A 10,935-nucleotide genomic window follows, 5' to 3' on the forward strand; every position below is an offset into this window, starting at 1 on the left:
ATTTTGCCTGCCCCTGCCCTAAGAGATATTCTGGAGGAACCACTTCTATGGTGCATGAATTTGGCCAGTATTAGGGGAAAGAATTAGGCCACTCAAAACTTTGAGCTAGTTTGAGGCCCTCAAGAAAGGAAACAACTGTAAATGAGATCTGTGCACTTTGGACAAGAATCAAACTAACTGATTTCACACAGCTCAACAGTCATGAAAGGCTAACCTGCAACTCCTACCAACATGGCCTAGGTTCTAAGTTCCATGGGCAGTCACTGGTGTTCATCTTCAACTACGAAAGACAGAGCAAAAGCACCGTCTGTCCCGCATTTTTTTCTGAAAATACAACCTTTTTAAAACTGCATTATGGATTCTGTAAGTAAGATATCTACAAAGCTTGATATAGCACATCTAGATAATCTAGATAAGATATACAAGTGATGCTTGCAAGGTTCCCTATGGGTCTGGAAATTTGGTGGCAGGACAATGGTACCAGTGTTAATTGTGTTCCCCTGCTGTCAAATTTTTGGACCCCTGGGGAGCCTCATGAGCTGGATGACTTAACAGCCAGACCCAGGCATGCAGAGTCAGGCTGGCACTCTGGATCACATCCATGGACTGACCCCAAGTGCCAATCCTGTGCAGGATCCAGAAACACCAGACCAACCCTGTACCACTCAACCAGCCTGTGGGTTGGGAAGATTGGGCACCACTAAAACATACCGTAAAAACGTGACTCTGAATAATGGATAATAGTGTTAGATAATGCTCTATGCCAATAGAGTTAGTGGGCTGATGGTTATCCAGTTGGCAAAGTATTGTTGGAACCATTCTGCTAGTGAAAATAAAAATGTTAAATGTGCCTTCTTAATTATTTCAAATTGAGCTCTATCACCATTTTATTATTTTAATTTTTAGCAGTTACAAATGTGTTGCAAGATTTAATTATATGTTGCAGTTGTGCTTTGAAATCCTCAAATAAAGACATAACTGAGCCAAAAAACCACCATTAATGGCAGTATGAGTGATCATGGCAAGGATGTGCCAATTGTGATTATTCTGCTCATTTAACTATTTAATTGTTCAGATAATTTTAAAGCTTGTTTTTGCTCTTGTACCTGCACAGTTTCTCAGCATTAAGTTAACTATTCTTTTGAAGTCAAAGTGAATTAGGAAGAACACAAATCTCAGTAGTTTTTAGTAAGAGGACAAAGATGGAATGAGGGAGTCTATTTGAAACACCACTTACAACTATTTTGGGTGTTTGTTAAGAAATTTCGTTCTCAGAAAAATTGTGAGAAGCAAACAACTTACATATAAACAAAAGAATGAAAATAAGCAAATAAACAATATGTCTATAAGTTCAGAAATCTTCATTACCTCTTTGTCATAACTGTTAGCTTTATGCATCTATCTATAAGTAAGCACCTGAAAGAGGTAATGGGAAGTAGAGTGAGTTTGGAAATACTACAAAGTGAGTTTGGAAAAGCTACTTCCAAAAGGCACAGTCTAAGTGTGCCATGTGTATTGTGATATAGATCAGTGGTGTTCAACTTTCCAGTCCCATAGCTGGGTGAGTGGTTCAAGGTCAGTTTGCAGACAAGTCCATGGGCCTGATCCAATGCAGGGCTGGCACGCAGGGTTGGGCCACAGGTGCAATCTGGCATGCCAAGCAGATTGCATGAACACCAGATTCAGCTCTGGAGTGACCTTGCCACATACCAATGCAATCTAGTATGCAGGGCCACATCATCTAGCCAAAAAGGCTCCCACAGGTCTCAAAATTTGGCAGCAATGGAGCTGCAATTAATGCTTCCACCACTACCCAACCAAATTTTCAAACCCATGGGGAGACCCCTGGGCCAGATTACATGACTTTGTGACCTAGATCTGGCCTGCCGCCTGAAGGTTAAGCACCACCAATATAGACACATCCATGAGGCTCATCAAAGCCATTGCCTATAAACCAGCAAACGGCAATGTGAGAAACATAGGCCCAAATATGAGTTGGGCTGGGAAAGTTTTCATTACAACAAAACTTTATTTGGTGAAAATATAAAAGTAGCTACTGTTGTGGGGTCAAAAGCCAACAGAGTAAGGTAGAAGATGCCCAATTTTTTGCAAATGAAAAGTTCAGAACATTTTAATAAATGCTGATGAAACTGAAGTAAATGCTAGAAGGAGAATGCAAACATGGAGAGATGGGTAGATGATTAGATATTCTCAAAAAGATTACTTTTACTATTTGTGGTTCTCATGTCTGCTACCTCAGCCCAAGGGTTTTTCTGTCATGAACATCTTGGATTCTGGAAGAACATCTGATCTGGTTCAGTGTAGCAAACCTGGCAGAAGCACAGATCATTTGATGACAGAACTGTCCAGCCTGACCTAAGGCCTAAAAGACTGCCCTGTATGAGAGGACCTTGAACACTTGGATTCAGGTAAGACACTTAAAAGCCACAAATGGGAAATGATCCCTACCAAAGCAAAGAACATGTAGAAGGCATAGGTTCTACTGCTTTCTCATGCATCCATAATATCTGAATCCATATGCTTCTCCCTCTTTGTGGCAATCCTCTCTGAAAGAAGAAGAGGTAAAAGACTTGGGTTTATCAGCAAAGCCATCCACACCAGCATGATGATCTGGCCCTTAATTCTTAACAACACTTCCATCCCTGAGGTACGTTACCTATGTTGGTCAGAGTCCTGGTTAGAGTCTTTGACTGAAGAAAACTGTTTTCTTAAATTTTCCCAAGGTAAAATTAACCCAAAATAATTTATCTTTGATTTCATGACCTGGATTACAAGCTGCATTAGTTTTGTGCTTTAATCAGTCAAATGCATTGATCTATTAATTCTTAATGATGACTTCAATGTAAGGCTCCACTGATAAAGATTTTCTTGACCGATGCTTATAGCCAATTATTAACCAGCCATATGGGCCGATGACAATGTGATAACCGATATTTAGTAATAATGCAAGGCATTTTAAAGTACTGACATAAAGGGCCCTTTTTTCTGTTTTTGGCATGTTCCAGCAGCCTCTTGCATCGCATCATTCAGTGTCCTAGTGCTTAAGCACTCAGTGTCCTGGTGGCAGGGGTGCTTGAGCTAAAGCTCATCGAATGAGCAGCTTGGCAGCAAGAGGCACAACTCGCCACCCCCACAGCTGCCAGGCGGACAAGGGGAAACTCACCATTTGTTGAGGGAAACCAAGCATCTGGGAGCTCTGGCCCCATGGGGAAAAGGGAACCCAGGTGTTCAGGGCCCTGGCCAGAAGGCATAATTATTGGTAAACATTATCGGCTATGATGGCCAAAAAAAGTTGATGTCACTTTATCAGTGCAACCAATATACCAGTGCACCTCTACTTTAATGTTTTATTATTCCATCTTTACTGTTAGTATATTAGCTTGTATTAAGTAGACATATGCTTGCTTATACTTTTTTTTAATAAAGTCCATAAAATACACAAAATTAATTTATTCTGCTTTATTCTGCTAAAATGCAATGAGGTCATGAACTCTGAGGGCACAGACAACCTCATATAAGAATCTAAAAAATGGTTAGGTCTGTTTCTGAATTAACGCCTCAGTCCCTCAGTAAAAATTTGGCAATTATTACTGCCAGATTGACTTCAACTAACTATATATGTAATTTTATTTTCAGTTTATGTAGTATGTAGTTTTTCTAGAAATTACAATCAGACATGGCCATATCTCAAACCAAACTGAGAAAAAAAAGTTCCTTTTCAATAGGTAAACTATGATTTTTTTTCCTGCCTTCAGGCTACAGATAAGGGACTGGAAATAAAATATTTAAGTCTATGAAAAAGATTCTTAATTAATTCCCAGCTTAGCATAACAAGGAGCTAGACAAATTTTCTTAACACACATTAAAAAGGCAGTTCTTGTAAGATTTCCAGACCAAAAAGGTTTGGATAAGTACATGAGCCAAACCTCTAAATCCTTTGAGGTTTGTCCATTGCTCATTAGTACCTATGTCCTCAGGGCATAGAAGATTTCTTGTGATACCTCCAGAGGAAACAAGCATTAAAATGTGAAAACATACTTACTTGTTAAACCACAACGGCTCAAAAAGAAAAAACCCCCACGCATTACAACCAGGCACATGGATTGCCTCTCAGGTAATCTACTTGCCAGCAAACTTCTGAGCTGAAGACATTAAGAATTAAAACACTACAGAGTAAGACTGCACACACAGGTGCACACAGTCTTGCACAGGAAAAGATCATGGTGCAAACAAATCTTTTTCCTACTCTCTGTCTCATGCACACACACATGCATACATACATTTGTATCACCAAAATCCCATCCCCTGTCCTTCAGAACACTATCCCTGCCCCCTGCTTTGTGAGCTCTTATCGGTTTTCACCTATTGCACCGGTTCCGTTCCCCTTTGTTTCTGTATGCTTTAGCAGCAGCCTTAATGAAACCGACTAGAATCATGACTGCTGAAGCACACTGCATAGGCATTTCAGTATATTGTAATTTATGCTGAAAATTAACATCCAGAGTTAAAGTATAGGTAAACGTGATTCACCAGTTTAGATGATTCACTCTAGTCTTGTGTAAAAAGGGCCTTATGCCTTAAAATACCACTTTCACAAGATACAACCGAGTGCCAAAGACTTATCCAGATCCATGTGAATTATGGATATACAAATTGCTTTTCTTTCTTAAGTGTTCTTGCAGTCTCCAGAAATAGCAATTTAGAACAACTCCTCCATATGCAAGAGTCTCAGAACACATTTATATACCTTCAAAGCACCTTTGCAAGAATTAAAACAAAACCTCACTTAAAATCAAATGGTATCTCTTGCCATCAATGGAGGACAAAAATAGGTTATATTCATTTTTTATATAATTGTATCAACTTTATTGGATTTATTTGCTCCACCGTTTTTAAACTCTGTGTTCAGCAATTAGGCTTTAAACTTAAACTATCACACACTTTAAGGTTAACAGCTGAAATAGTCATTTATGTTATCACAGCTAAGGACCCAGTAGTTTCTGGAATGGTTGATACAGAATCTGTGCTGTAAAACCACAAAGCACTCAAGTTGGAGGAAGACATGAGAAACTTGTATTTGGGAGTTAAATCAGATGTTTTTAATGCCAGTGCTGGGATAATAGGTCATTTCAACGTAAGCACAGCTAAATAAAAAAAAAAGTGCAATATATGTACACAAAGACAATTGGAAACCATCTGTTCAATTATTCTAATTTTTAAAATTGTACCTGTCAGCCCTGTACCTGCACAGTCTGAAAAAACCCACATATTTACGTATATTGTAATTCATGCTGAAAATAAACATGTATATCATTCTTCTAATCTTACAATGATGTATATCTGCTACTATGACTAAGCCTTTGTTTCTCAAATAAAGTTCTGGTAACCTTAGCAGCAGGGGAGTTGAAATCAACGCAAAAGAAAAAGGTTTGATGGTGTGCCAGTGTACAATGGAAGGAAATTCAATAACAAGCTGCAGAGACAGTGGGCTTTTATCAGACACATTCAAAAGTGGTGGTGGCTACACGTCAATGCTGGACCAGAGTGTGTTACTGCAGAGAGTGACTGAGTGTTTTCCCCACAGGCAATACACTATTATTGACTCCCCCCATTAACATGTAGGGTGGATATACATTTATTGAAGGTTCTAATGGAAGGCTGAGGGACTCCTATCCTGAGGCCAGAGCAGAAAGACAGCCTATCACTTCATGTAATGGTAGCCCATGTGTGACAGACCTGACCTACATTTCCCCCTTTCTTTCTCACAACAGCCTGTCGCTGTTTTAAGAAGCTATTTTCTGAGATGTATAAAAAGAAATGCATGCTGGAGCTGCCTAGTTAATGTGTTTTACTGAAATATTATTTATAAACCTGCTTCATAAAGAGTAGCTTAAACTAGAGATGAATTATGAAAGCTGCCCTAAAACAAAACACATGCTTCTTAGGGAAAAAAAAAGATGTATGATGATTTTGAAATGCTCATAAAACCATACATTATACTGGACCTTAGAAGTAAATTACTCAAAACGTATGCCTAAAATGCTGCAACAAAATGTAGCATAGGGCACTACTTGAAATCATTAAGATAATTTACTGAAGCTGCTTTAATATCATCTATAATGACTGTAAATGCAGTCTAAATTCCATATTCATTAAAATTATTAGAAGTAATGCCACCTAATATTTTGTTAGAAGTAATTTAGTATTCTTTACTGGCTAATTATCTGTCCTAATCAATATAAACAATGTATCCAGAAAATGAAAGTAGGACAAGGGAAGAGAACATTTTATTGCAAAAACAAATAGCATTTTAAAATACCATCTAACTACTACTCCAGCCCTTGTTTTACAGAGCTGCTGCCACTACAGCACTCCTTGGCAGGAACCTACCACGCCGCTGCAGGTCATACTCTTTTTTTGTCTCTTCATTCCCTAGAATTTTCCACGCTTGATCAATTTCGATGAACCTCTGCACACGCTCCTCCACTTCTCCTGCTGGCACATCTGCGCTCTGTTTATCTGGATGATACTGCCAATCAAAAAGAAAAAGAAAAGTTGGTGGCAGTGGGGAGAAGGGTGAGGGGAAAAAAATAGATAGTAAATGCGATATTCAGTTAAAGGGAGGGGGGCAAGAAGGTTTGAAAGAAGGTGCCAAGGAAAATGAGATGACTATGTTGGGCACAGGAGATTACTGCCAGGTTAATTAGACCACTGGAATAGTAGCAAATCCACCAGTGGCACAAATGTCACAATGTGCAGTGACAACATTTTCTGGATAATTTGCTGATGGAATCATTGGTCTTATGGACAATTTACTTAGAGAGACTGACTAATGCAAACAGAAATAGGTGCACAGTGAGGAATACAACATGGGAAAAATGGGAGATATTTTAGGTAAAAGCAGCTTTTTCTTTAATACTACATCTAGCTACATTTCCAGCAGGGACCCACTGTTTAGTCAAAGCCTAATCACAAATAAATTGAATGCTTTATTATACACATCTCATCTTTATCCTTTAAAAGGTAAACAGAATATGTAAGATCAAATATACATTGCAATATATATGTATAGCTATTTTGGAAACTATGCCTCAACATCTTTAATTTTTTCCAGTTCACTGAATCAATAGCCCTTCCAAATATTTAAAGTCATGGATCACTGGCTTCAAAATTTTGTGTCATTCTAGTTAAGAAATGGTTATCTGAGGACAAGATTGTAGGATAAACCATGTATAAAGACAGAAAAAATTAAAATACTTGCATTAAATGAAAGGAAATCCCTAAAAAGAATTCAGTGGATTCTCTTTTTATTCCTTGCTATAGTTTAACTCACTTGTAAGGAATATATTTTCAGTTTTTGATACTTTGATGCTTCATATAGCACATATACACATGAAAAGCAGCAACTAGAAAGAGCACCCGGGGAAAGAATGAGTTACAGTCATGCAAGAACTGTTATCTGTTAATTCACTGTGTCATATTTCAAAATACTCTTCATCTACTTATTTTTCCTACTTCCTGGATTTAATTTCTACCCTCCATGCCAGCACACAGCAGAGTCTACTGCGGTTATAGTGACTTGGAAGGCCTTTGGCACAAGGGAATACTACAGAGTAGAATTTTGAAAAAATGCTTCTCTTTACAAAGAGGTATTCGTTTTAATTTATTGTTCATTTTGGAAAGAACAATGTGGGTGTAGTGCAAGCTTAAAACAATTGCCTCCCCTTTCTTCACAGACAGTTTTATACTACAAATTCAAAAGGACTACTGCTACTGGAGTCTGTCTGCTCACTGATTCATGTAACTATCATTTGAATTTATGAGATTTATCTGAGTAAATCTCCCAAACCATAGTAGGAGAACAGATCTTGAGGGCAAAAAGTCTCAAACCTCAAACTTTTTACACCCATTTTCTACACACACATGGTTGTGCATGCAAAAATGGTTGCTCACACAAGTTGTGAACTCAAGTATTTAGTATATGTGCATGTGTTGGCTGTGTGGGTCTATGCCCTTGAAGTCAGTGACACATTCAAAAGTAGGGACCAGCTTGACAGTTGCTGAAAATAAAGCCCAAGCATGGGTGTGGTAGAACCCAAATTCTGACTTAGGCATCATGTAAGTTGGAAATTTTTGGCAAAAACATTTAGGTCTTGAACAGGTATTCATTTCTAGCAATGGACATTTTGAGATATTTCTACCAATACCGATGGCCAGAGATGATCTGAGCAGGATGTGGGGCCCAGGGCAAATCAGGTGAAGCTGGCGGCAGTGCAGAGTTGCCATGTCACTCCACCTGGCTCCGTGGGGCCCTCCAAAGCATGGGGCCTGGGGTGGTTGCCTTGATTTGCCCCCCACAGGGACAGCCCTGCTGATGGCCATATCATTAATGAGCCATATCAGCCGATACAAATCTGATTGCTGATATGCAAGCCTGGCAGCTTGGACAGCAGCACCCGCCTGGTAAGTCTGTTGGGGGAAAGGGGCATGGGGGGGTACATATCGAGGCTCCCATGGTGAGGGATGGAGTGGAGCAGGAGCTAGGGTTGGGACAGAGGCAGGCGCTGCCCAGCCAGGGCAGGGCAGGACAGGACATGGGGCAGAGCCCTGAGTGTTTTGTTTGGGAAGTGCAAGGAGGGGGGTGGCTCCCACCACTGTGCGCACCCCTGGGGGGGGGCATGTGCCCCCTGATCTGTGTGCAGGGTGAGGGCAGGCTGCTTCTGCAGGCTGGGGCTGGGGCCAGGCTCTTCTCAGTGGGGGAGTTGGGCCAGGGCTGCGCTCGGGTTGGGTGGCAGTGGCGCTTGTAGGGGGGCTATGCAGTGGGCTAATCACCCCAAAATTTGCTGTAGCCCCCCCCCACCCGCCTTCCCCACACTGCCACCACCACCCACCCCAAGCACAGCCCTGACCCAACCCCTCCCTCCACTGCTGGGAAGAGCCCGGCACTGCCCACAGTCCCAGCCCTTCACTATGTGCACAGATCTGGGGGGCACATGCCCCCCATGCCTCCCCTGGGGATGTGCGCACCCCCCAGATGAACCACTTAGTTTCACAGTTGGTAGGGTCGGAAGAGACCTGAGCAGATCATCAAGTCCGACCCCCTGCCATGGGCAGGAAAGAATGCTGGGGTCAAATGACCCCGGCAAGGTGTCTATCTAGCCTCCTTTTGGAGACCCCCAGGGTAGGAGCGAGCACCACTTCCCTTGGAAGTTGGTTACAGATCCTAGTCGCCCTGCCTGTGAAGTAGTGCCTCCTGAGATCTAGCTTGAATCTACTCTCCATCAACTTATGGCCGTTATTCCTTGTTACTCCCAGTAGTGCTCGGGGGAACAGGGACTCTCCCATTGCCTGCTGGTCCCCCTTGGCCAGTTTATAGGCGGCCACCAGATCCCTTCTCAGCCTTCTCTTGTGGAGGCTGAACAGGTTCAGGTCTCTTAGCCTCTCCTTGTAGGGTCTGCCCTGCTGCCCCCTGATCATGCGAGTGGCCCTCCTCTAGACCCTCTCAATGTTGTCCACATCCCTCCTGAAGTGCAGCGCCCAGAACTGGATGCACTTGTAGCTCTGTCTCGCGTCCTGCCCCAGCTGGGTAGCGCCTACCCCTGCCCCACCCACGCTCCCACCCTCACCACAGTGGCCTCAATATGCTGCCCCCCACTCCCCTTCTTCTCCAGCAGACTTACCAACTGGATGCTTCTCTCTAAGCTACCAGGCTGGCCAGGTGCATGCTGTGGTTGCATCCTTACAAGCGGCATTTATCAGCCACATTATCGGCCAATCATTCAAAAAATGATTGCCAATAATGTCAATTTCCCTTTTTATCAGTGCCAATACAATAAAGACCGATGTATCAGTGCATCTCTAGTTTCCTCTTTCCCATGGAACTTCAAAAGGCAATGCCCACAGTCCCCTCAGGAGGGACGTGGGCAGTGGGGTTCCGAAGGACTCAGTCCTCGGGCCCACACTGTTCAACATCTTCATCAGCAACTTGGACAAGGGGGTAAAAGCACCCTGTTCAAATTCGCAGATGACACTAGGATGTGGGGAGAAGTGGGCACGCTAGAAGGGAGGAATAGGCTGCCATCGGACCTGGACAGGTTACAGGGGTGGGCAGATGAGAACAGGATGGGTTTCAACACTGACACGTGCAAGGTACTGCACCTGGGGACAAAGAACCAGAAGCATACTAACTCCATTCTCATCAGTGCAGAGGCAGAAAAGGATCTTGCAGTCATTATTGATGACAAAATGAACATGAGCCGACAGTGTGGGGACGCGGTCAGGAAGGCCAACCGTACCTTGTCATGCATCCACAGATGCATCTCAAGCAGGTCCAAGGAGGTGATCTTCTCCCTCTATGCGGCACTGGTCAGGCTGCAGTTGGAGTACTGCGTCCAGTTCTGGGCGCTGCACTTCAGAAGGGATGTGGACAACATGGAGAGGGTCCAGAGGAGGGCCACCCGCATGATCCGGGGTCAGCAGGGCAGGCCCTACTAGGAGAGGCTAAAGGACCTGAACCTGTTCAGCCTCTACAAGGGAAGGCTGAGGGGGGGATCTAGTGACCATTTACAAACTAGTCAGGGGGGACCAGCTGGCACTGGAGGAGTCCCTGTTCCCCTGAGCACTACAAGAAATAACAGTCACGAGCTGGCAGAGGGTAGATTCAGGCTAGGTATCAGGAGATGCTACTTCACTGTCAGGGCAGCTAGGATCTGGAACCAACTTCCTGTCGGGACCGAGGGTCGGTCTGAGGCTATGGCCAGTAGCCCGGACCGTCAGGTGGGGTTTTTCCACGACGGAGTAGAGTTAGGCACGGAAGCGTATTGGTTTTACAAAGAAAGCTTTACTTACACTGCCGATGGTCACAGTGCAGGGAGGAAACTTGCTTGAGTTGCAGTTGCACACAAACAAACACAA

The 10,935-nt window shown here is 42.9% G+C and overlaps 1 protein-coding gene across 2 annotated transcripts in view; it reads right to left on the minus strand.

Moving 5' to 3' along the window:
• DNAJC24 (DnaJ heat shock protein family (Hsp40) member C24) overlaps window positions 1-10,935 on the minus strand; it is a 77,623-nt gene that overhangs the window by 13,375 nt on the left and 53,313 nt on the right. For both annotated transcript variants that reach the window (XM_006031677.3, XM_025213348.1), the window contains exon 3: window positions 6,412-6,550. In XM_006031677.3, the coding sequence (XP_006031739.1) occupies window positions 6,412-6,550 (139 nt within the window). The remainder of the gene's footprint in view (window positions 1-6,411; window positions 6,551-10,935) is intronic.

The sequence above is a fragment of the Alligator sinensis genome, unplaced genomic scaffold (genome assembly GCF_000455745.1).
Source record: "Alligator sinensis unplaced genomic scaffold, ASM45574v1 scaffold439_1, whole genome shotgun sequence".
NCBI classification, from domain to species: domain Eukaryota; kingdom Metazoa; phylum Chordata; order Crocodylia; family Alligatoridae; genus Alligator; species Alligator sinensis.